This window comes from Cygnus olor, chromosome 3, assembly GCF_009769625.2.
Source record: "Cygnus olor isolate bCygOlo1 chromosome 3, bCygOlo1.pri.v2, whole genome shotgun sequence".
NCBI classification, from domain to species: domain Eukaryota; kingdom Metazoa; phylum Chordata; class Aves; order Anseriformes; family Anatidae; genus Cygnus; species Cygnus olor.
This window is the reverse complement of record NC_049171.1, coordinates 22,319,232-22,341,826: the sequence shown is the minus strand read 5'-3', so window position 1 is coordinate 22,341,826 and position 22,595 is coordinate 22,319,232. Positions and strand designations below refer to the sequence as shown.

The window sequence follows — 22,595 nt, the reverse complement described above, 5'->3', positions numbered from 1 at the left end:
TTATAGGCACAAAAATTTTGGTTTGATTTATTTTTAGTGAGAAAAGATATTTATTATGTAAGGACAATAAAATAAAAAATAAAATAAAATAAAACAAAATAATAGTTAATTCATGCAACATAGGGCCCAGTGATGGAATGCCTTATTTACTGCATCCTCTATTGAAGGATAATTTATGTTAGCAGATATATGTCTAGTTAAGATACAAGTCCAAACCTTGGTTTCCCAATTCTTTACTTATTTAAAATGGGTTCAGTCAGGAGAAGTATTACATCCATGGATACGACATAAAATTGAGGTAAAGGAAAGGAAACTAATTCCTTACGTGCAAATATACTTTTGGTGTGATTACATGAAACTACAGTTAAATAAACTTATGTGAAATGTGTCTAATAAATATAAATATAACTCCCTATTGGCTAAAAACATTAAAAATACTTTAGATTGTTCTAAATACAGATTTAGGTAGAGTGATATCCACCCCCCCCCCCCCCCCCCCAAAAAAAAAAAAAGGAAGGAAGGAAGGAAGGAAGGTAGGAAGGATGGAAGGAAGGAAGGAAGGGAGGGAACTTAGTCTGGAGGAAAAAAATTATTTTGAAAAAGTTGAAATATTTCATTTTGACATTTCACAATTAACATTTCAATTCAAAAATATTTCAGAATTTACTTCTGCTTTATTTTTAGAAACATACTAAACACTCAAATATGAAATACTCCAATATTTTGGTTTTAAATAAACAAAATGTTTTATTTGGCCCAATTTGATATCTTTTCTTGAACTTTTTTCTTTAGCCAAGTATTCAAAAATATGTCTGTGTCATACAAGATTATTGAATTTTTTCTATTTCTTGGAATTTCTATTAGGTCTAGCCATCAGTTAATCAGAATGCTGAAATACATACAATTAAATCCTGCTTCTGTGTAGTTCCAGTGCATTTAATAGAGACACTCTCAGGAATTTCTGTTGATGAGATATAATGTCTGCATACACTTAGTTTCCTCTAAAACGAACAAATTTGTATCTTCTTGGCAACTGCCAGATGAAAGGGATGAAATTATGGTTGTACTTGTCTTCTAAGAGGTCATGTATTCCAGGTGTGAAAGAAGAAAGAATATGTAAAAGTGTTTGATGTAAATTGTATAACAGGATGCCAATTTGGGGCCATGTAGCACTTGTGATAGTCACATCAGACACCTGTTTTCCAGCTCTCGCATATATTCTGGACAGTGTCATATCACAAGAATGATACTATCTGTACTGTGATGCCTAAAATACAATTTGATAAAAGCTCTCTTAAATTTAGAGTTACCTCCCTAAACATACAGGAGTAACAGCTCCTCCTAGAGGTAAATCTTCGGCCACAATTTTCACAAAATAAAGCAGCAAAATACCAAGTCTATCGTACAATTAATTATTAAAGCCAGAGGAGTAACTCTTAAGATTAACCCACTTAACCAGAAAGCCCGCTGTAGAGTATGAAGCCTGTGAGTGCTCCACTACAGTCTGTATAGGAAAAGTCTGAAAAACACTATAGAACAACTGAAATACTAAGCTAAATATTATTCAATATCTTGGGGTTTTCAGGAAGGATTTAAAAAATGACCATACCTTTTCACAAACCTACATAAAGCTTAACTGATTTCTGGACTTGCTTGAAAGTTGTTGGATTTGGTAACACTAACTTAAAAACAAGAACAATTTTTTCCTATTCTGGTTTCACGGTATTAATGTTTGTATTATAAGATGCCAAAAGCAAGATAAAACTGTGGTACAGGATTTTTTCCTAAGTCACATTGTAATGTCTCTATATTGACATGTACATAATTCATACACTTTTCACAGCCAAATACAGTGCCTTGCTATAATGAAATAAGCTAACAGCAAATGTGGCATGTCAAAAGTTTTTTTAAAGGGGCATTGCAGAATTGACTGTAGTGGAACAATAAGGTTACTCTGCACTAAATCCATACTTTAAAGGAGGTATATATAGTATATAGTACATACTATACTGCGTATATAATGAAATATATATTAAACAGTGTTAGGGATTGTCCCCTGAAATTGTATTTTGATTACTCTGGTGTTGATGTGCTAGAACAGCCCTAGACATGCCCTGGTGTGTGACGGGTCCCCAGAAAGATTCCTGGGCACAGCTCAGGAGACAGCAGGATTCATTTCCCAGAAAACATTCTGGATGTAGCTGCCCTGTCCTGAAAGATAAGATAAGCAGCACGGATATAGTGCATCCCATGCCAGGGGGCCACTGTATCAGAGGATGTTTTTAGGTTACCATGGCAGGCAAAGTCTAGGACAGCAATTCCTGGTCACTGGAGGGAGGTATAGCATACACTGCATGTCCCCAAATGCATGCCCTATAAAGGATTCCTGTCCTCCTGCCCACTGTCCAGCCCCCTCACCATCCTACCTGAAGACTATGGAGGTGCACAAGGTCTTCCTCCAGCCTAGGTGTCCAGGCTTCTCCTGGAGAAGCCGTACCCTCCAGGAGCACAGTGCACACTTCCATCCAGCAGCACGTGTGCTGGGGGAGCCATGCTGCAGGTGCACTGTTGATCCATCCCTGGCTGTACACAAGTTAGGCAGCTTACAGCTCCCAAGCTCTGAGTGATGGATGACTGCCCCACCATTGCCGTACTGGGCTGTTCCCTTACATAAACAAAGCATTACTTCAGGCTGCTCTGCTTCATCAAATACAACTTAATTGCTCTTTAACATTTTGTTGTTACAGAGCGTTGGCACAAGAATAAAATAACAGTGTATCTAAAGTGAGCTTAATTCTGATTAACTATCACTTTAAAATAGTTATATTTTGCTCTCAGTGTTGGCTTCATTTTCTAGCAAAACAGCAGCTAAAACAGTCAATAGGAATTAATTGCCTTAAGAATTACACAGGATTCAGGATCTGAAACATGATTTATTATTAAACACCGGATGGCATAAAAATGACCCAGAAACTTTAGAAGCATATTCTGAACAAATGTGAGGCCACAGTCTGCTTGACCATGCCAAACATCAGAAATTTAGAGGTGTAAGAATTGCAAAGCTGTCTCCCTAAAATGAGGAAGCAAAATGCCAAATACCTGATTAATTTTTCAAATGGATGTGTAGCTGGGCTACTCTCAGTCCCCTCCCCATTGTCTTGCCATCTCATAACGAACAGCAAAATGCCTCTCATGATTTCCCTGATTGTGAGGGTCTCCAAAGCAGAGGAAACAGAAAATAATCATTAAAGTCTCCAGACAGGAGATTCACAAAAGGATTGTTTTTAACCCAACCAGCTCAATGTCTGAAAGCAACTATTTGACAGAGGTTGTCTGGATTAGTGAAGGAGTGAGAATTAATTTTATCAGAGGGTACAAAAGAAAGAAGAATTACTGACCCACTGACTGACCACACTTTTTTTTTTACAACACTTTTGTTTTATGATGAGAAACAAGGTCTTTATTGTTATTATGAACATATAAAAATAAGTCCCCAGTCCAGGCACTTTCTTCTCCTTAAGAGATCCTAATAATTCTACCTATTTTCTGGAGGTCACTGCTTTGAAACCATTTTATGGTTCCTTCTTATGATCTCTAACCTAGCTCGCCAGGGGATAAATCAAATCATCTTAGATAGCCTAATACTCAGTGGTCTGCCTTCAAACCTAGTATTGGAAGTGTATGGCATTAGTGGGTAAGGTCTACACAGCACATTGGTTTAATATACACTCTGAAAAAAAGTTGAACAGGATGGCAAGTTACTTCAAGCCCTAATTCTTCTTTGGTGCCAGGTAATACTTCGAATGAGGATTATCCTAAAAACTATTTGCTTCCTTTTATGCTGAAAATAAATAAATAAATAAAGTTTCCTAATAGCACTGCAAAGTGCACTGAGTTAAGACAACTTAGAAATCATATTTGAAGTACCCAGGAGGAAAGGTGTGGTCTCTCCAACAGTTATTCTTGCATCATGATGAAGAACGTGTTTTCCAACCTTTACAAAGGTCAGATAAAATATACAGAGTACATTTAGATAGCATGAAGTGTGAGGGCAGAGCTGTTTCTGTCCCAAGGTACTAATACTTTTTGTGAAAATTAAATTGCCCTGAATCCACATGAGGTTCTGAAGTGCTAATGTTTGTGCGGGGAATATTCCCCAGGCAGATACATCTGTTTAAAATGCATGTATTCATCCATCTGCCTTGTGGAGATTTAAACACAGGAGTTGAGAGTGAAGTAACATTTTTCCTGAATTAGAACACAATTTGGTGCATGTCAAGAACAGGAAGCACAACGTAGTAAATTACACAGAGTTAAAATTGCCTCCTTTGAATTCAAATGACAAAATTTTCAGTGTAATGTTTAAACGACACCAAAATGTGGAAATACTCTGCAGGAACACCATCTCATAGATTGATTCTCCAGTCAGACTGAATTTGACTTGTTCTTTTTGTTTGGTTGGCTTTTGCTTTTATTGAATAGGGGAGCTCTATTTTGGGGCTGCATCTTCCTCAAGCTCATCTCAGTGGCTCCCAGTTATTGCAGCTGATAGGGAACAGTGACTGACAGGCCAGAACATCACAGACCTTTTCATTTGGGGGATGTTGTCTGCGTTTCAGCAAGGAAAGAAGAAGAGAAGTACACCATACATGCTGACTATGCACACACTGGCACTGCATATCTGCAAAGCCCTGGGACCTGCAGTTTATCACCATGCAATCAACCCTACACAGCTCCCAGGATTTGCCTCCTGAACTGGAGGACTGCCTTTGCTGCAGTGCCTGCACTCTGTCCCGCTTCCACCCACAGCAGGAGAAAGGGCAGCCCTCATTCTCTGTATTTCCATTTTAAATCATTTTAAGCCTTCTGTTCCTAATCAAACTAAAATAGCACTGTACTGACTGCATAGTGTCATTTGTTAAATGACAATAGTTAGAAAAGAAGGCTCGTTCCATTTTAAGCTTTTTTTTTTTTTAAAGCAATGCTGACAGTGCTTAGGAGCTGAGCGCTTGATTAGGGGGCTATCTCTGCCTTCTGGCAGCAGGTATTACACTGCACTCTGCTGGCTTTGCCACACATTTTTGCTGATGCAACCACGAACCCTTTCTTGCCGCAATTAGAACATTTAAGCAATGACCTACTGAAACAGGAAAGGAAGAGGGCCCTAATAAAAGATAAAACACTGCCAATCTTTGAGCCTTGTACAAGTGGCAGTGTGCAGCCACATCACACTGACAGAGCTCTGGAAAATCAAGCTTCCTTCTCTGCTTATTCTACCATCCAACTCCCACCAGCTCACCTGCCTGCTCATTGCAGGGAGCCAGGAACAACTGGAGCATACTGCTGTCCCCTCTATGCCCCAGTCAACGTATCAGGAAACGTAATATAGCCTTTCATAGTTGCATAAAGCCTAATGATTCATTTAAGGAACAACTTAACTGTCATACCAGTGAAAAAACTATCCTATTCATCATAGAAAAGCAAGCAAACAAACAAACAAACCTGTGGCTAAACAAGTAGTGCCAAATAAGAAATTCAGCATGTTAGGATGTACTGCGATATACACTAACATACAAAATATTTTCCAGCCATGTTATAGAGCAGCAGGGTATACTCAACTATCTCCAATACAGAAATCTTTTCTTGGATTATATGCCTATCTCTAGTTTAAATTAGGTGGGATAAAGAAAACATATTAACCAAACCCACACATTTTCAGGCACGTATCCATCACTTCAGCTACCAGTAGCTTTCCCTGAGAGAATTCCTTTTAGTCTCCTCCAAATCACCTATCAGAAGTGAGATGAAAGATGAAATGAACCACTACCTCAGTGCAGGCTCCTATAACTGTGAGACGTGCAAAAATTCTAATAAAAGCTTCAAATCCCCCTTTGTTTTACTGCACAATGGAGATCTTGAGCCCAGGCTCCCAGCTGAGGAAGCCCAAAAGGAGCAAGAGAGTGGCACTATATGATATTGATAGCATTAAATTAATGCAGAAAATGTGGTAAATTGAGCACAAAGCATCATAAAAATATGAGACAGAGAAATGAAAATGATCTGGTTACTGTATAGGCTTATGGGCCCTGGAAGACAGCAAATGAGAGGGATGAAATTGTGTCCAGTTACTACTTTAAGATGACAAAATGACGTTCTAGTTTTGGTGCCTCAAGAATTTTTCCACTGGGATCAAGGAATACTCATAGGAATAAATATCACACTTGCATCAGAAGGAAAAGTTCACTCCCTAAGCTTCACTGAAGCACTAAAAAGGTAGCCAAGAAATTCCAAGGCCGTGCTGAGTGGCTGTGGATCAGATGACATGCAGCTCAGCACTTTGGTATGAACAGCTGAGAAGAGCACAGAAGAAGTGGATAGGTAGAAAATCCTAACTGTTCTACTTCTAGGAAAAAAAATAATACTTCAAATATGCATGTATAGAGATATTTATGGAGGATCCAGAGTTAATTGATACATGTTTATCATTAAAACATTAATAATATATATATATTAACCAAATACATACCATTTCATTGCCTAATACTAATACCACTGATACTAGTAATGTAAAACACTATCAAAACATTCTTCCATGTCCTGCAAGCTGATTTTCCATCTTTTGGGAAGCACAACACAGTTGATGGTCAAATTTTGAAATAAAATACGTTAGTAATAAAGATCTATATTCAAGCTTATATATATATATATTTAATTTAATAAACTGTATAAATCTATGGTAAATAAATCATAGCTCTGGGTCTATAATCCTCCAATGTCCTTTTAAGTGGAGAAGGGAGACCTGTCAGAGAGCAGCTGGGCATCTTTAGCTGGCAAAAAGATCACACTACCAGAGAGAATGAAAGAGAAACACAGCAACAGTCTCTGAAGATGCCAGCTTGGTTGAACATAAGGGACCATGTATGAATACATACAGATCTACACCTAGTAAACAGTGGATGATGATAAGTGTATGTGGGAATCAGAGTGGGTGCCAATAAATGACTCTAAGGTATGTCTGAACAATCCCAAAGCTGGTTGTGAATGCCATCTACATGACTGATAACCAGTATAAGAAACAAAAAAGCTCCAAGGGGTTATAAGACAATATCACCCTTCAGCCTGATGGTTACTGATGCTTAGAAAGCACCATCCACACCGATCCTCATTTCTTCAAAAAGCCATTTATTCCCAGAATGTCACAAAAGGGAACTATGCTACATATCAAGCACCAGGACTCACCAAGCAGCCACTTTTGAACACTAACCAAGGGAGATAAACACAAGCACAATCATTCATTGTCAAGAAGTCACCCAAATTTCATCCATCTCCTCACTGTCACTCACACCCATACAGAGGAGAACATTTTCCTTTTTACCTGCTGCAAGGAAGACGATTGCAGGAGGACAACCTGCTTTTATCTTTTAACCTCCTGCTCTCACCTACAAAAGTAATACTAGTGGGATAAAAACAGCTGTGTTGAGATATCTCACAGAGAGCAGTCAGCAAGTTACTCATGTCCTGGAAGTTGAAGACTTCAAGTATCTCAGAGGTACCTGTAAGTACTACTAGTCCTTGAGAAGTACCCCTTAAGAAGCAACAACAGAGTATTTCTGGCTGAGAATTTCTGTACAGGAATATGCTTCTCCCATCCTGAGCTATGGAAAGGTGAAGAGTCAAGATGGACTTCATTTCAGGATGACAAAGGCGTGTAGTCCTTCCCAAAAGTACAAGGAATGACACATTTATCTTCTGTACTAATGCCACAAGGCTGTGCTCAGGGCTGCTTCCACTGCTGACACGTGAAGACAAGGTAGAAGATGAATGTTTGGCTAAACAAGTGCTAGCCACAAAGATTCCAGCTATGTGAACACAGCTGATACTCATGTTCTGGAGAAATTAAAAACATCTTTTTTGTGTGTCTCTTCTCTAGATGTTAATTTTTCCTTTTGAATACCACTGTTATGTCCTCATTTTAATTTGGGTGTTTATATTTTTTAAAAAATCTTGTACTGAGTCATAGGTAACAGGTGATATTTCAGTGTTTAAGACAATCTAGTATTAGTTTTAGGAAGCTGTTTTACACAGGCATTTTCTATACTGCAAGATTAACATCATCGTGAAAAATAAAATGAATTAAATTATATATTTTCTCTTCTTTAACTTAACACTTCTTTTTGGAGAACAAACAAATCTAGATCAAAAGGAAAGAGAGCCTACCATATAATAAAACAAAAACTGATGATTGGGTATCTTTGCCATGACCATCTAAACTTCTGATTACCTTAAATAGTTTCATCATGACAAGCTCATAAAATATACAGACAACTTTCCACTTTGACTGCCAAGAAAATAAAATTCTAATATAAAAGGAACTACTTCTTTCGGCTACTTACCTCTAGTTTGCTACCTTCTTGTATATCGCTGGAGCTAAATAACAAAAATATCTAATTTTTCTTTTTCATTTCATTTTCATGATCTAATATCCAGCTATTTAGTGAACCTTCTATAGCCTAAATGTGAGTACCAACAGAGAAGTGTGTTGAATTTAACAACTCTCTTGCAGCATTTGTATGATTGTTTTATTGTATTTGATATAAAATATTTTGTGTAGAGTATAAAAATCTGTTGAATTCCTCAGAATAACCTACCTGTTTATATGCAACACATGTACTCCATATTTGCTTTCAACTCTGTACTTTGCTGGATCACTTGCAGGTGTAATCAATTCCTCATTTTTGTACCTGACAATCAAGAAAAAAATGAACTAATAAGCAGCTTCTATTCACTGTAATAATTCAGTTGATTTTTACGTAGAGGTATAATTTATTAACATCTGAGTTATATATTTATAAATTTTCTCTACCTGTGTACTTTCCAGTGTGTATGGATAGATACACATTGGGCCATGAAAGTGAAGGATAGTCATCACTGCAGTAAGAATGTGGAAAGAGATGTGGAGCCAAACCAGAAAAGCTAGCAGTAGAGAGAAGGCAGGACGTGACTTGAATTTTCCAATCCACTATCCCTGACATTAGATGGGAAGCAAATTTTGTCTTTGATCGCAATAAAGCACTTAAGCTCAAAAAAGAGAAACAGCAACAGAATAGTGCCTCGGGTTAGTTATTCACAGTCTGCTCTGTGGATGTCCCATATACAGGACGGTGCTTAGGCAGCTTCAGGGATATTACATGACTTTCCACTTCAACAGGGGCTGACACAAAGTGAACACGCAGGCAGTCTGTGAAAACAATTGTCTATGACAGCAATGGTGCTGTGCAAGTTTACCCAGGCTTAGCAAGTAGCCTGTGAGCTTTGTGTATTGGGACATTTGCTACTTCATCTTCAGGAAAATGAATGGCCAAAAAGACTGGAATGCCTTCCACAAACTGCCTTCTGAAATACCCAGCTCTGCTTCTCACAGTGCACAGGGCCATTCGGCAAGCTTTCCTCCCACTCCTTCCACTGTGGTATCAAGTGCTACAATCCTCATATATGAGGATTAAAAAGGGGTTTTAACATAGCCATTATGTATGCAACACTTATCAGTTATGCCATAGCTTCCAAATGGAAAAAGATTAACAACATTTTTAGAGGCCTGGATAAGGCCAGTCTCTTACCATTGTACAACAGGGGTGGGAAATCCTTGTACAGTGAAGCAAAGACTCACAGACATCTTCTCCCAGACAGTGTGAGACCTCAGGCGCACCAGGATTTCAGGAGCTCGACTTATTCTTTCCTCAACAGCATGTCTTTCCATAGCCATATTTTCTTCTACCTATTAAACAAGGCAAAATGATAAAAGCAGGTGAAGAAAGGAAGAATTTAGCACCAGACTCAAATGGGATAGAAGATTTAATTTTAAATCCACAAGATTAAAAGATGCTAAATCCCTAACGATATTTGAAACACAGACCTAAATTTTAGTATATCTTATAATTGTGCTTGCATAGGAACAAAAAAACTTCAGTACTATACCATCCTTTGTATAGCAAGTCTATCCAGTTGTTCCCTAGCACGGTGCCTGGCTGTGTGAATCTCTTTTTCCAAAGCCGACAACTCACTGGCAAACCGGATCCTTTTCTCTTCGCTAGCATGAGACTTTTGTTCATGAGTCCTGTAGGAAAAGAAAAAGGATAAGAGTGATAATCTTAAAGCTTTATGTTGATTACTCATATACATTAGGCAGCTGAGGGTTCTGAAACAATATCATCAGGATGTAAAATCTAGTTTAGGAATTATTCTTGGAGTCTATCTGTCTATCCTAATCTAAGAGGAAGCAATGACTACAATTTTTTCAAAATTCTTATAAAAAGTTCATCAAAGTTTTTAGGAGGAGCTAGCTCAGGCTCCTTCAATTGTGATGACTATAAGCAGCTTATGGTACTCTGCCTTGCCAACAGCAAGAAAGTAAGGAGCTGACTACCAGAAATTTCTAATATGACTGTCATTCTAGACTCTCAAAGTATAACGCAACATGTAGTAAAGCAAATGAGAAGACTTATATGAACTTCACCAATCAAGCCATGATTTCTCTGGTGTTTTTTGAAGTATTTATTTTTACTATTTCAGTGTACTTTGAATACCAGCTTTGTTCTGCCATGTATAATTTTATATTGATAAAATTTAAGATTATTTTTAAAATAATATATTATGCAAATGAGTTTGATTTTCCTGGAACATTCCACTTCCAGGGTATAGCCTTCAAAACAGTCAAAGTACTAGAACCCTATGTATGTGTACAATTCCCTTGACATGTTTTCTACAAAGATGGTAGAATTCACTCTTGTAGCACATATTCTCTACGTCTTTGTTACAGTCACTGTAAAGCATGGCAGAGCAGAAACAGTCAAATTCACTAACTGTAATATTGCTGTCAGCACATTTACTCAAAGACTTCATATCAAGTCTGTAATTGAGACATGATGACAAGTCCTCTGGTATTATGGAAAGAACTCAATGCTTAAATTGATCCAATCCAGAAATGCAGTAACAGTGCAGTAGATCTGTTTGAAAATATTTGGGATCCTAGGCAGATACTAATTTCTTTTGGTATTAAAGCTGTTTTCAAGGGTCAGGCTGGGGATTAGAGGGAACAACTCTGGGTTGAAATATGAGACTGAAAGTAACACTCAGTCATTTAGTATTCCAGCCAAAATAGATTAGAGAAGAACAGTGACAGAGAAGATTCCAGTCTTGCCGACTTTGAAAGGAGCCCTGGCAAAAGAGAGATACTAAATGGGACCAGAGCCACTTCACAGGTCAGAGCTTTACCTTTTCCTGGATTCTTGCATTGTTTCATGAGCCAAGGTGCGTGCCCTCCTGGCACAGAGTCTACATGTTGTTTTTCCCAAGCCAGATGATTCATAATAAGCAGCCTGTCTAGAAGCAGCCCTTCAAATATAAAAGACACCGTCATAACCCAGCAGATGTGGTAAAACATGAACTCGCTAAAGTCAAAGAAATTACTTTAAATGAGCTGAATTCTATGACTGAGCACCATTCAGTAAGAATGCTAGTTTATGCTAGTGCCCTAGTAGCTCTGATTCTCACTTGTCCTTCAGAGGCCTAATGTCCATCATTTGTCGTTGGGGATTGTTAGGCATTTTATTTCATTCAGTTCTATTAAATTTATACTTAGTCTCCAATCTTTCAAGTGCTATTCACTGTGCAGCAAATCATGAGGGTACCAGCTCGTCTAAGAAACAAGGCACACAGAATCCTTATAATACTGTCTATTTCTAAATATTCCTGCCTCTCTACACTTCACATAACCTTCCTCATAAACTCTCCTCTTTCAGAAGCGAATCTGGACAAGCTGGACAGTTAGTTAGGCATCTTAATTACTGAGGAGGGAGGACAGTGATTTTTAAGCAATCAAGATTCAATATTCCAGGCTTCAAGATAAAAAAGAACCTGTATCTTGTTACTAAAACTCTGAGATTTCACATAAAAGAAAAATGTTTTGTTTTGTTTTGTTGTTTTGTTTCGGAAGGGAAAAAAAATAGAAATAGCTAACTTCAGGAGTAGGAATAGCCAAACTTAGGAGAAGGAATATCCTCATGTTATATGGAAGAATGGGTATTATGCTTCTGTGATTTCCAATTAATTTCATAGCAATTTTTCTTAAGTCATATTGAGTTCAATCAGAGCTTAAAAAAAGGAAATTCCAAGTTGGAGGTAGTAAACAAAAATGATTCTCAGATAAAGGATCTGTGTAGATGAGTTGCTGCATAGCTAGAAAGTCTAGCTGTGGTGGTGGGAGAATACAGACAAGTAGCATCCCTGTGGGAGGACTTGGAAAACTAACATTCTGATTTAGTCACAAATGGGGGAGAGGAGAATGTAAATATCTTGATTCTAAGAACTATTTATCCAAAATAGAAGCATCTCTGTGCTACATATGTGAAATACACAGTACTCACTTTCTTGCTGCATATTCCTCAAGTACATATCTTGTCTGAATGTTGCGATAGGACTGATCGAAGTGTTTGTGCCTTCTCTGGTAAAATGGCACTGCTAGTGATGACATACTTCAGTTTGTTACAATCAGCAATTCCTGTAGTGAAATCACATTTAGCCATATATTTCAGACATTTAGGTTTGATATTTTTACATACATACATATACGTGTGTACAGGAACAAATGTATAAAATTTCATCACTTTGTGACAAATAGAGCCATCAATTTTATATATGCACATCTCAGACTGTATCTTATTAGCCACACAGTGAGTCATGGAATTACAGATGATAGAGCTAGAAGATAAATTGTTGGATCATTTTTCCCTTCTTTGTAGATGTCATTTAACACCTCCTTAGAAATTTTCAGGGACAGAAGTTCGCCAGTTTTGGGGGCATTTTCTAGATATTTCAGTTCTCCATTCTTCAAACCTTTTGCTTTGTTCCTTGCTGCAATATGCACTCACTGTTTCTAGTCCAGTTCACCATGACAACACAAAATAGACTATATCCACTCACTTTTGTAGCAGCCTGTTGAAGGTTTGAAGACTTTTTTTAACATCTTTCAGCTCTCTTATTTAAATCAAACAAAGCTAGGTTTTTCAATCATTTCTCATGTTTTTTTCTAGACCTCCAATCATTCTGGTTGTCCTCCTGCATAATTTCTCCACGACAAAGCACAGTTTGATCAGTATAGAAAGTTCTCAGGAGCGTTCAGGGAGCTCCCAGAAGCATGTGGGTGGGAAGCAAGTTTCCCACTCTGTTAGACAGAAGCAAATTCCCAACTATGGTGTTAAAAGAAGGCAGAGGTGTCCACATCCCTTTATGCTCATTAGGAGTACGATGATAACTTTTCGCAAAAGTTGGGAGTGCTACCTGCCATGTCCTGAGTAGGTGCCAGGTTGTGTAACTACGATCTGCTTCTGTAAGTCCTGTTTGCATTCTCATTTGGATGTGGGGCCACTTGGTCTAAATGGATGTGAGGGACTCCAAAAGGCAAATGAACAGCCAATGCTTTCCCCAAGAAATGGCTGCACTTTGGTGACAACAGAAGCAATTTCCATTCACAAAGTCTGTAAAGCAGCTTGGGCCAAGTCCTAAAGTTTTTAGTTAGGCAGATTCACAAAACAACATCTGATTTCTTCCTGAAAGGTAAGGGGAATGCCCCAGTTGTTATGTGGGATTTTGCCAGGGTCACACACAGAGGCATGGCCTGGGACCCACCTCAGAGATAAAGCACCACTAGTTCACCCAGGGGACACATCAAGAGGGTTCCAAGGCCCAGGGGCAGTCATGGACCTGACTGTCCCTGCTTAGCCCTCCCAAGGCCTTCCCCATGGCCCTGGATCCCATGTCAACCCCCAGGCCTCAGCCCGTGGCCCAGCTCCCCACAGCACTGCCCTGCCTGGCCACGGGCTCAACTGAGAAGAACTGGCCTGATTGAAAGCCTCAGAACCACACCAAATGTCTGCATTGGTCACAAAAAGCCCCAGAAGTAGGCAGGTTTATGACACATATAAAATGAAAGCTCAATGGAATTTGAACAGAAATCTTATAAACTCATTTTAATACAATGTGAACTCCCCTTAATTAATTTGATACTGACCAATTCAAATCTGTGTTCTGTTTCCTGTTGTATACCTGGAAAGGTATACATGCTTTGGGGAGAAAAATGAGTAGTACACACTTTAAAACTAGAGGAATAACTATTTCATGAAAACATGTTTCTGGTAAAATGAGATCTAATTCAAAATTAAAGAAACTCAGTCACTACTTGATTGTCAGCTTTCATATTTCAAGCATTTCTTTTTGTTTCATTTATCTTTTTACTGTGTGAAAAGTACATGCAATCAATTTAGTTCAGTAAAATACTGCTGAAAATAGTTTTTTAAATGTTTATTATTTATGCTGAAAGCAGTGATGTTTTCTGTCAGGTAACAGAATTTTTATTATTATCTCATGTTTTGAAAAATCATTTGCAAAATTTCCATCTAAGAACAGGAAAGCAAATATAAAATTGTTGAAAATCATGGATAGTATCAATAAATTTGCATTAATTTTAATGTGACTTTTTCATGTTTTTCCTAATTGTACTACTAGCCAGACTGTACATGCAGGAGTAATCATTTTGTACGTTTTGTTGCAGCAATTTATTCTTGAAAAATGAGTGCTAGATTTCTTAAACATCATATCATGCTTTTAGGAAGAAAAACATAAGATGATTCATTGAAAAGCTGTAATTCTCAGTTCCCTAAGTCTCTCCTTTTTATGTGTTTATTTGGCAATTTTGCCCGAACCCTTCAAAATCACACCCTAATTAATTAAAAGCAAACAAACATGCTTTTAAGTCTAAGAAATTGGAACTTAAAATATGGTAAATTATCTGCAAATACCCTATTTCCAGTATATACAATTATAAATTCCATCTGTGTCTGATAGTTTGTTTCGGGTATTCAAAAGCTGAGTCAGATGCCCCCATGTCATGACATTCTCACATCAGGTAGTCTTACTTTTCCAAGAAATATCTCTCTGCAGGTATATTTAGGTATATTTAGGAGGTATAGTTAATTGCAGAAACATCTTAGGAAAAAAAAAAAAAGCCGTAAGATTTAGAGGTGAGGTTTTATAATTTACCACCTGACAGCTGCACCTTCTGCACAGCCTATAGTTAGTTACCTTTTCAATCCTTTTTAAAGAGATATGAGAGCTTCAAGTCACGAGTGCAGGAATGAGAACTTCAGGCAAAATACCAGGCACTGCAAGACAAAAATAAAGCAGGTTGACAACATTAGAAACAGGCGTTGAAGAAATATATTACCACATTTCTAGAGAAATAAGAAAATTAACATCATCCGAATTAGTACACCATGGTTCAATACCCTGCAGAGGTGTGCAATGCTGAGCTGACATGATCCTATTTAACTCCTTATATGAGTAACACATTTTCTTGGCTACATAAACAGTTACACAAACACATAAGTAGCTCTGACTTCTCCTACTTTTGGTATCCATACATGACCCAATGCCTGCAGAGATCTAATACTGATTTTCTTCCTGCAGTCTAACTGCGTGGCTATTGTGTACATTACTTTTGACTTTCCCCTAAGTTTGTATGTTAACCAGACAGTTAATGGTATAATGTTCCCTCTGTTCTATTTTTAATAAGCCCTTTCACTTAAATGAAGGTGCAAATGGCAAACCCATGGATTCAGCTGACTCAGCTGTTACGAGCTACTCATGTTTACGTGTGGCCCAGTTAAACAATTCTGTGAATTTATCAAGATGCAATTTATGCGTTGCTATGTATATAACTCCCCCTGAGATCTGACGTATAAAGGTTGCAGAGTAATGCCTGTGTGTCTGGATGGATCACAGTTTGGGTTATTTTCATTTCTGAGAAAATATCTTAGCCATTTACAGTTCAGCCTTTTCCACTGAATGTAAAACTTCCATTTTAACTAGTGTATCTTCTTCTATTAATCAGCACCCAGGGTTTCTCAAAATTTGGGTTCAGATGTTCTTTGCATTTACCCAAACATCTATAGAATAGAAACAGGCATAGCCCTTTGCTCCCAGCCTCCATGCAAGCAATTAACTGAGCTTGTTAGCAGCCAGACTCATTTTGCCTTCTGTTAACACACAGGGGAGCTGCCTGGCAACAGTTCCAAATGTAATAATCATCATCAGTTAATTACAATGATGCTTGCAGAGTATGTATTTAATACTTAACAGAGCTGCAACAATGAGTATCTGAAGAGAAAAATCACAGCCCCACTGTAAAAACAGCTTTAGCAGAGTCTACGGAGCCCATAGGGTATCTTGAGTTTGGGATAAGATATAAGTTTCTATTGTCTTCCTAGGAACAAGATGTTGACTGTTTTTCCAGTTTTCTGTTGATATACATTTATGTGAGATGTTTGAAATATATAACAATATTTATTCAACATGCCAGTAACAGAGTTAGGTAATATGATACACAGATGACAGCTTAGCCCCACTGAAGTTACTGACTTAGGTAAATCAAGATTTTATTACTGGTAGTGGCTGGAGACATACTTATGCTGGCATGTCACTTGGTGGAACTGACCCAATAGCAAGATGCAGGCAATGCTCTGACAGAGGCATCAGGGGAAAAAAAAAATCCATTTCCCAATGAGAAATTAAAAATTTCATAACAAGATTACATAAATAGTCCAAGAGAAAGACAAATTAAAAGTTTGAATAATTGTAATAAATTAAAAAGCAAATCTCAAGTTTTGGTCACCAAGTTCTACTAGTATGTGACTGCAAGAGTGAACTGGGTGAAATATATAGTCTGTGTGTCACAAACAACCCTTGAAGTCCATCCATTCAGATTCTATTAACTTCCCTGGATTTCAAGAAAAAGATCTAGAGTTACAGGCCAAGGATTTTTTAAGATGTTCCTCATTTAGTTTCTTATCTGACCTTCAGTCTTTTGGCGGAACACAGCACAGTTGTATACCTACATTTTTATTTTTCATTCCTATTTATTTCTGTGTTTGTAAACGGTGGTTCTGACATCAGCAGGACCTAAACTGCACTAATCTGTGTGCTGTATAAACCACTCAGAGGACTATAAAATGCAAACAAAAACATTAGGTCAACCAAAATGCCTTTAAAGATTAATGATACAAAACATGGGTGAATTAGACCAGTTTACACAAATATACATTTCCTCATGTTTAGTAGCACGTATTTAACAATTTATGTACATGAATAAAAGAGTAAAACTCACAAGTAGAGGGCAGAATTCCCAGGCCAGGATATGCATAGTTTCAAGCCATAGTAATACTGACCTGAATAGAAAGCAATAATCTAGGACCATGTGACAGGGGGCCACATTCTTGAGCTGGAAGCCAAGGGTCTGATATAGAGACATTGTTAGCTTGATAAGTGAGTTAATTTAAGATTGAAAGGACAGGCAGTAAATTCTAGGATGATCATTCACCTAGCCTCAGAGAGCAGGCACACCACCAAATAAATTGATGGATGGGATTGACAAATGCCATGGGAAATAGAACATGGTTGTGCTCACCATAGATAGACAACTTGCACTCGGGAGGTTCCTGTCATGAGAGATGCACTATACAGCATGTACTTTCTCTGCCTGACCTGACAATGCTATACCATGCAACTTGCACTTTCTTTGCTCATCTCTGTCCTTGTCCATCTGCAAGTGCCAAAATGATTCTCAGGCTCTTGCCTGCCCTCACGTAGCCTATCTTCCTTATTCTGGCTGAAAGATCAGTACATCCTGCTCCTAAATGCATATCCTCATTCTTGAGCTTCCTCTGCATCTCATCTTTCTTAAATGTCTTTGAACATTTGCATTGAATCAAGAGTTTGTCCTGATTTTCCCCATGACATAGGAGCTGGTCCCTCTACCTGTCCGTGGTTCTGCTTGCTGTTCTCCACATCACTCAAAGTTTTTTTGGAAGCTCTGGTTTTCCAACTTATATGCCTATCATACATTAAAGTCCATGATATTTATGTGATAAAATATATTTAATTCCACACTACCTATATGTCACAACAGAAGATTAAATATATATATATATAAAAAACCACCTCCCAGTCATCAGTTGCTTTTAATGACCATTTTAAAGAATTATCACTCTGCCTCAGAAAACATACGGTCCTTTCCAGATGGTTATATCAATCCTGTAGAAATTACAGCAGATACATAAGAACATTTTCCTCCAGGAAATTCACTTTGGTGGAAATCTTGTAAAACCTGCACGAATCATTATGTGACTCATAGACACTGCAGTCTAAAACAGAATGGTATACAATGGTATATATAACAAATGGTAAAGGGTCTGGTAACATCTTCCCCATTTCAGTAATAAACTTATAAAATGCTAATATTTCTCTTCAGTCTTTTATCTCTGTGTGTATGTGTGTATTTAGATCTTAAACAGGAAATTAATTTCTGTGTATGAAAAAGGATGAACTAAAAAGAAAAAAATCTACTGTCATTTTCAAACACTTGTCTTTTGCATTGAAGTTTTTTTGTTTCTGCATAATAAAAATTCAGTTTCAATTTTTTGACAACAGAATACAAATGCTTCTGAAATTAAAAAAAGCATATGGAATTTCCAATGCTTAAACCATATGGAATTCCAGACATTAGTCATCAAGCTTTGAGATTCCTTGTCTTTTCTTTCCTTGTCTTGTCTTTAGCTACATCATTGCTGGTCTCACATTTTACTGATCACACCTCCTTTGTCTGGGAACAGTGTTAGCCTAAAAACTGGTTTTAAACAAAAATCTTGTGGACAACAGCTTTGATCTGGTTCAAGTCATCTCCGGAACTAGACACATTACTTGCCTCATTAAAGCTAAAAAAAGAATTCTCTCACTGATTTCTAGACAACTGAATGTCCAACAAAGCAACATTTTCACATCACATGTCTATTTTTTGTTAATAGATTAATAAGTTTTGAATAAGCAGACATTTAACAACTCATGAAATAAACCTGCTTGCAAAGACATACAGGTATATTAAGCATTTTAATGCAATCATTTGGCTGTAGCACATGTATGATTACTTAGAATGTGAATATTGACCTTGTAATAGTCCCTGAATGGTTTGCTTCACCTTCTAACCAGTTAGTGTGGAGGCAATTTGGCATATACCATGGGTGCTGATGGTCACAGCTGTAACCATTGATGGAGTTAACCCTCAGCTATGCTCTGCAGCATGTAGGTAGGAGGCAGAGCCATGGCTCTGTCCCCCTCTGTACCCTTCCCTCCAGTGAGGTCATTGCTGTGCAGGGGAGCACCAGTTCTTGCATGCTTGCTAGTCTAAAAAATACATAATTTTGGCTTTTCCACAACTCTCACAATGGAAGGGCGTTAAGATCCCATCCCCATCGTCTAATCAACGTATAACCCAGAGAGGGTACTGATGTAGGTGCTTTCTTATGAATTCATAATATTACTTCACTGGGAATTGAATGAGGCTGAATTTGGCCACATTGACCCGAAATTTTGCCATCCTAACACTCCAAATACAGATAGAGTTGCAACAAGTTCCAATAAAGTTTTAGGATTTCCCTTCACTTGGCTAGTGTACTACATGCCCTCAGCTGGACAACAAGGAGTGTGAGACAGGGAGATGGTGAAAGTCAGTCACTTCCCATCATCCCAAGCTTTATTATCTTTCATTATGATATTTTCATTGGCTCGCAGGTATTATCAACCCACAGGCAAATATTCAAGAGCATGAACATGATTTCCCAAGACGCTATCAGTGGTATTTAGCTGGAATTTTCATATGGCACAGAACACATCACGTAGCCTAAAGCAATACAGATACCAGAAAAGTGTCTTCTGAAGATGTATTGAAAAGTATGATAGACAAAAAGTAGAAGTAGAACTTTCTGTCCCAGCTACATTCTATTCTTCAGCACACCAAATAGTTTTGCCAGCTACTATAGAATGTATTTTATGCTTAATTATTTGTGCACAGACTTCACAAATATCATGCTTTATCTCTTCATACAGTATAAACCCATAAAAAACTGGCACTGTCAATATATGTGCAACTGTGAAAGCACATTGGCCAATAGAACTGGAGATTGGTATAATGTAGTTCTGTAAAAGCAGGGAGAAGAAAAAAAAAAAAAAACAGGAAATGTAATATGCAGTAAAATCAAACTGACCACGCACAAAATAAAACACTTCCTTTTTTTTTTTTTTGTCTTTTCATCAATTAATCTGTGTCCTGCTTATTGCTGGTTCTCCCCAAGGAAGGGTAATAATAATTCATTTTGCACAGAAAAGCACCCAACGCTTTCCCCATAATCCCCATTTGTTCTGAACAAGAACAAGCTAGATGAAGAAGGGACTTACCAAGGATATAGAAATACTGCAAAGCAGAGAGGAAGACCAGCCTTTCCCAGCTTAGCAAACTCTGGCTGAGGAAAACAAAAATAATTCCCCTCTCTGAAGGCTACTGCCCCTTCACTCCCATTTAAGGGCAGATGCAATGCTATATTTAGCACTAACCAAGTGATTCTCCCAAAACTGAGGTCAGCCTAATAGGCAATAAGAGTATGATATAAGGGCAGAAGAAAAGCCCTATCCCATACGCAGTTTCGAACTGTATTTTTATAAAATATAGACCTCACTTCTAAATAAAGCAGTTTCTTTAAAAGTGGGGTTTGTTTTTTCAGCAACACCAAGCACATGGGAATCTGCTTAATGCGAGAAAACAGTTTAAACATTTTGTTTAGAAATGGTTGAAGTTTTAAAATAATCAGTAACTTAGAAGACCTGTGAGGAGCCATAAACTCCAGAATCTTATTAGAGACATGAGATTCCCTTAGTGCCTCAGGCTGTAAAATGAGCCTCCCCATTGCCTCCTTAAGAGCTCCCTGGATTTTGGAGAGGACGGCTGCAATACGTTAAAACATAGCAGCTGTATAAAAAGCCTATTAACATAGGCTTAAAGAGAGTCCAATTCCTACTCACTGTTTCCATCTCCTTAATGTCACCAGTCAACCCAAGAGAGATTTCTCTGCTTCTTGTAGGTAAAATAGGAGAAATTAATAATCAGAGGCATATACAAGCAGAGAAAAAAACATACCCAAAGCTCACAATTCTGTGAGACTGATGGTCCCTATTGTCAACTAAAATGGAGGTTCGGTGCCTGTAGGGCTCGTAGATTTACATCTGGCAGCTCCAAGGCAGAAGCATGGATGCTATCATCGCACAGCACCACTGTGGTGGCTCAGACACATCCAGAAGAGGTAGGGGAGCAGCATTGCGCTGCAGGGCTGGTGAGCATGGGCTCAGCGGTGGTGCCCTGCTCTGGTGGTGAGCAACCCTGTAGGGTTTTGTCTGGTGACATGAACACATATGGGATGAGGGAAGGGAAGGGAAGGGAAGGGAAGGGAAGGGAAGGGAAGGGAAGGGAAGGGAAGGGAAGGGAAGGGAACTCCGACAAGTCTTTGTGACAAACATAAAGAAACAATCACATCCTCTTATTCTGTATGGAAATAAGGATAACATGTCTGGGAATATATGGCACACCTAATCACACCTCATGATTGGGCTCATAATGACATAAATAGTAAGTCAGCAACATCTAATAAGTAAGTGATTAATTGATGTCCAAAATATTGAAAACAACAAGAGCCATTTTCAATTCACTTATACAAGAAGGGGATCAAGACCAAAGTCACTAAGTGGCAATTAAGATCTTTCAGTGCATAAGTTTCATAAGAAACTTTGGTACATGGACGATGCGCTTCTAAGTCACGCTTTTTTCTAATGCATACATGTCAGGGAAGCAGAAAAAGATGTGGAAAATCCTTTAACAAGCTGATTCTAATCACATCTGCAATATTCATCCGAGGTGCCTAAATAGGTCTGGTTAAAGATCTTTCCCACTTTCTTATCACCATTTGCTTGACACAGACTTCTGCCTTCCTCCCATCGATCTTAAATTATAACTCAGTCTGACAGAATTAGAACTGCAGAGACAGACGCAGTGGAATGAGCACATATGCACCAAGCATAGATGTTACTTCAGAAACAGCTGTCAAAGTGATTAGTGTGTAATAAACCAGAGCAAACCCACTTTACTTACACAGCTCCCTCTCTCCTGTTTTCCTTTGGGAGGTAAGAGGTAAGTTTGCAGGAAAACTTTAAAGTTCTCATTACACTCCCTGCTTTTAGTTTCTTGTACTATATTTATTATCTATAAAGAAACAGAGGAATGTACAGCCTGCTCTGTCTGCCTTTGCACTTGAGCTCTCTTCTATTTTAAGTTGTTTCCTCAGGGTGTGGTTGGATGTCAAAAATGTGAAAGTGCAACCTGAGGGCTGTGGGGAACAGACCAGAGGCAGGACCCAGTCATGCAGGGGGGCCGGCCCTAGGTCATCTCCAGGTAAGTCAAAAAATAAATTATCCTTTTCATTATAGACATTCACAAAACAGGGTGGAAGGGGAAACTGCAATATCATGTTATTGAGTGGTAATGAAATTTAGGTGGCAAAGCACCTACCAAAAATTATCCAGCATTTTAATCATAAAACAATTTACATTATGGCCTCACACAGGCTTCCTCCCTGATATTGAAGGCATCTTCCCCTGATCCCTGCACT

General features: G+C 38.1%; 1 protein-coding gene across 1 annotated transcript in view; it reads right to left on the bottom strand.

Moving 5' to 3' along the window:
- Positions 1–20,450, bottom strand: part of MYOM2 (myomesin 2) — a 78,730-nt gene extending 58,280 nt beyond the window's left edge. The window contains 7 exon segments of the mRNA XM_040553395.1: positions 8,649–8,741; positions 9,618–9,775; positions 9,976–10,114; positions 11,272–11,391; positions 12,423–12,556; positions 15,136–15,215; positions 20,338–20,450. Of these exon segments, the coding sequence (XP_040409329.1) occupies positions 8,649–8,741; positions 9,618–9,775; positions 9,976–10,114; positions 11,272–11,391; positions 12,423–12,529 (617 nt within the window). The 5' untranslated portion in view covers positions 12,530–12,556; positions 15,136–15,215; positions 20,338–20,450.
- Positions 20,451–22,595: the final 2,145 nt, after the last annotated feature.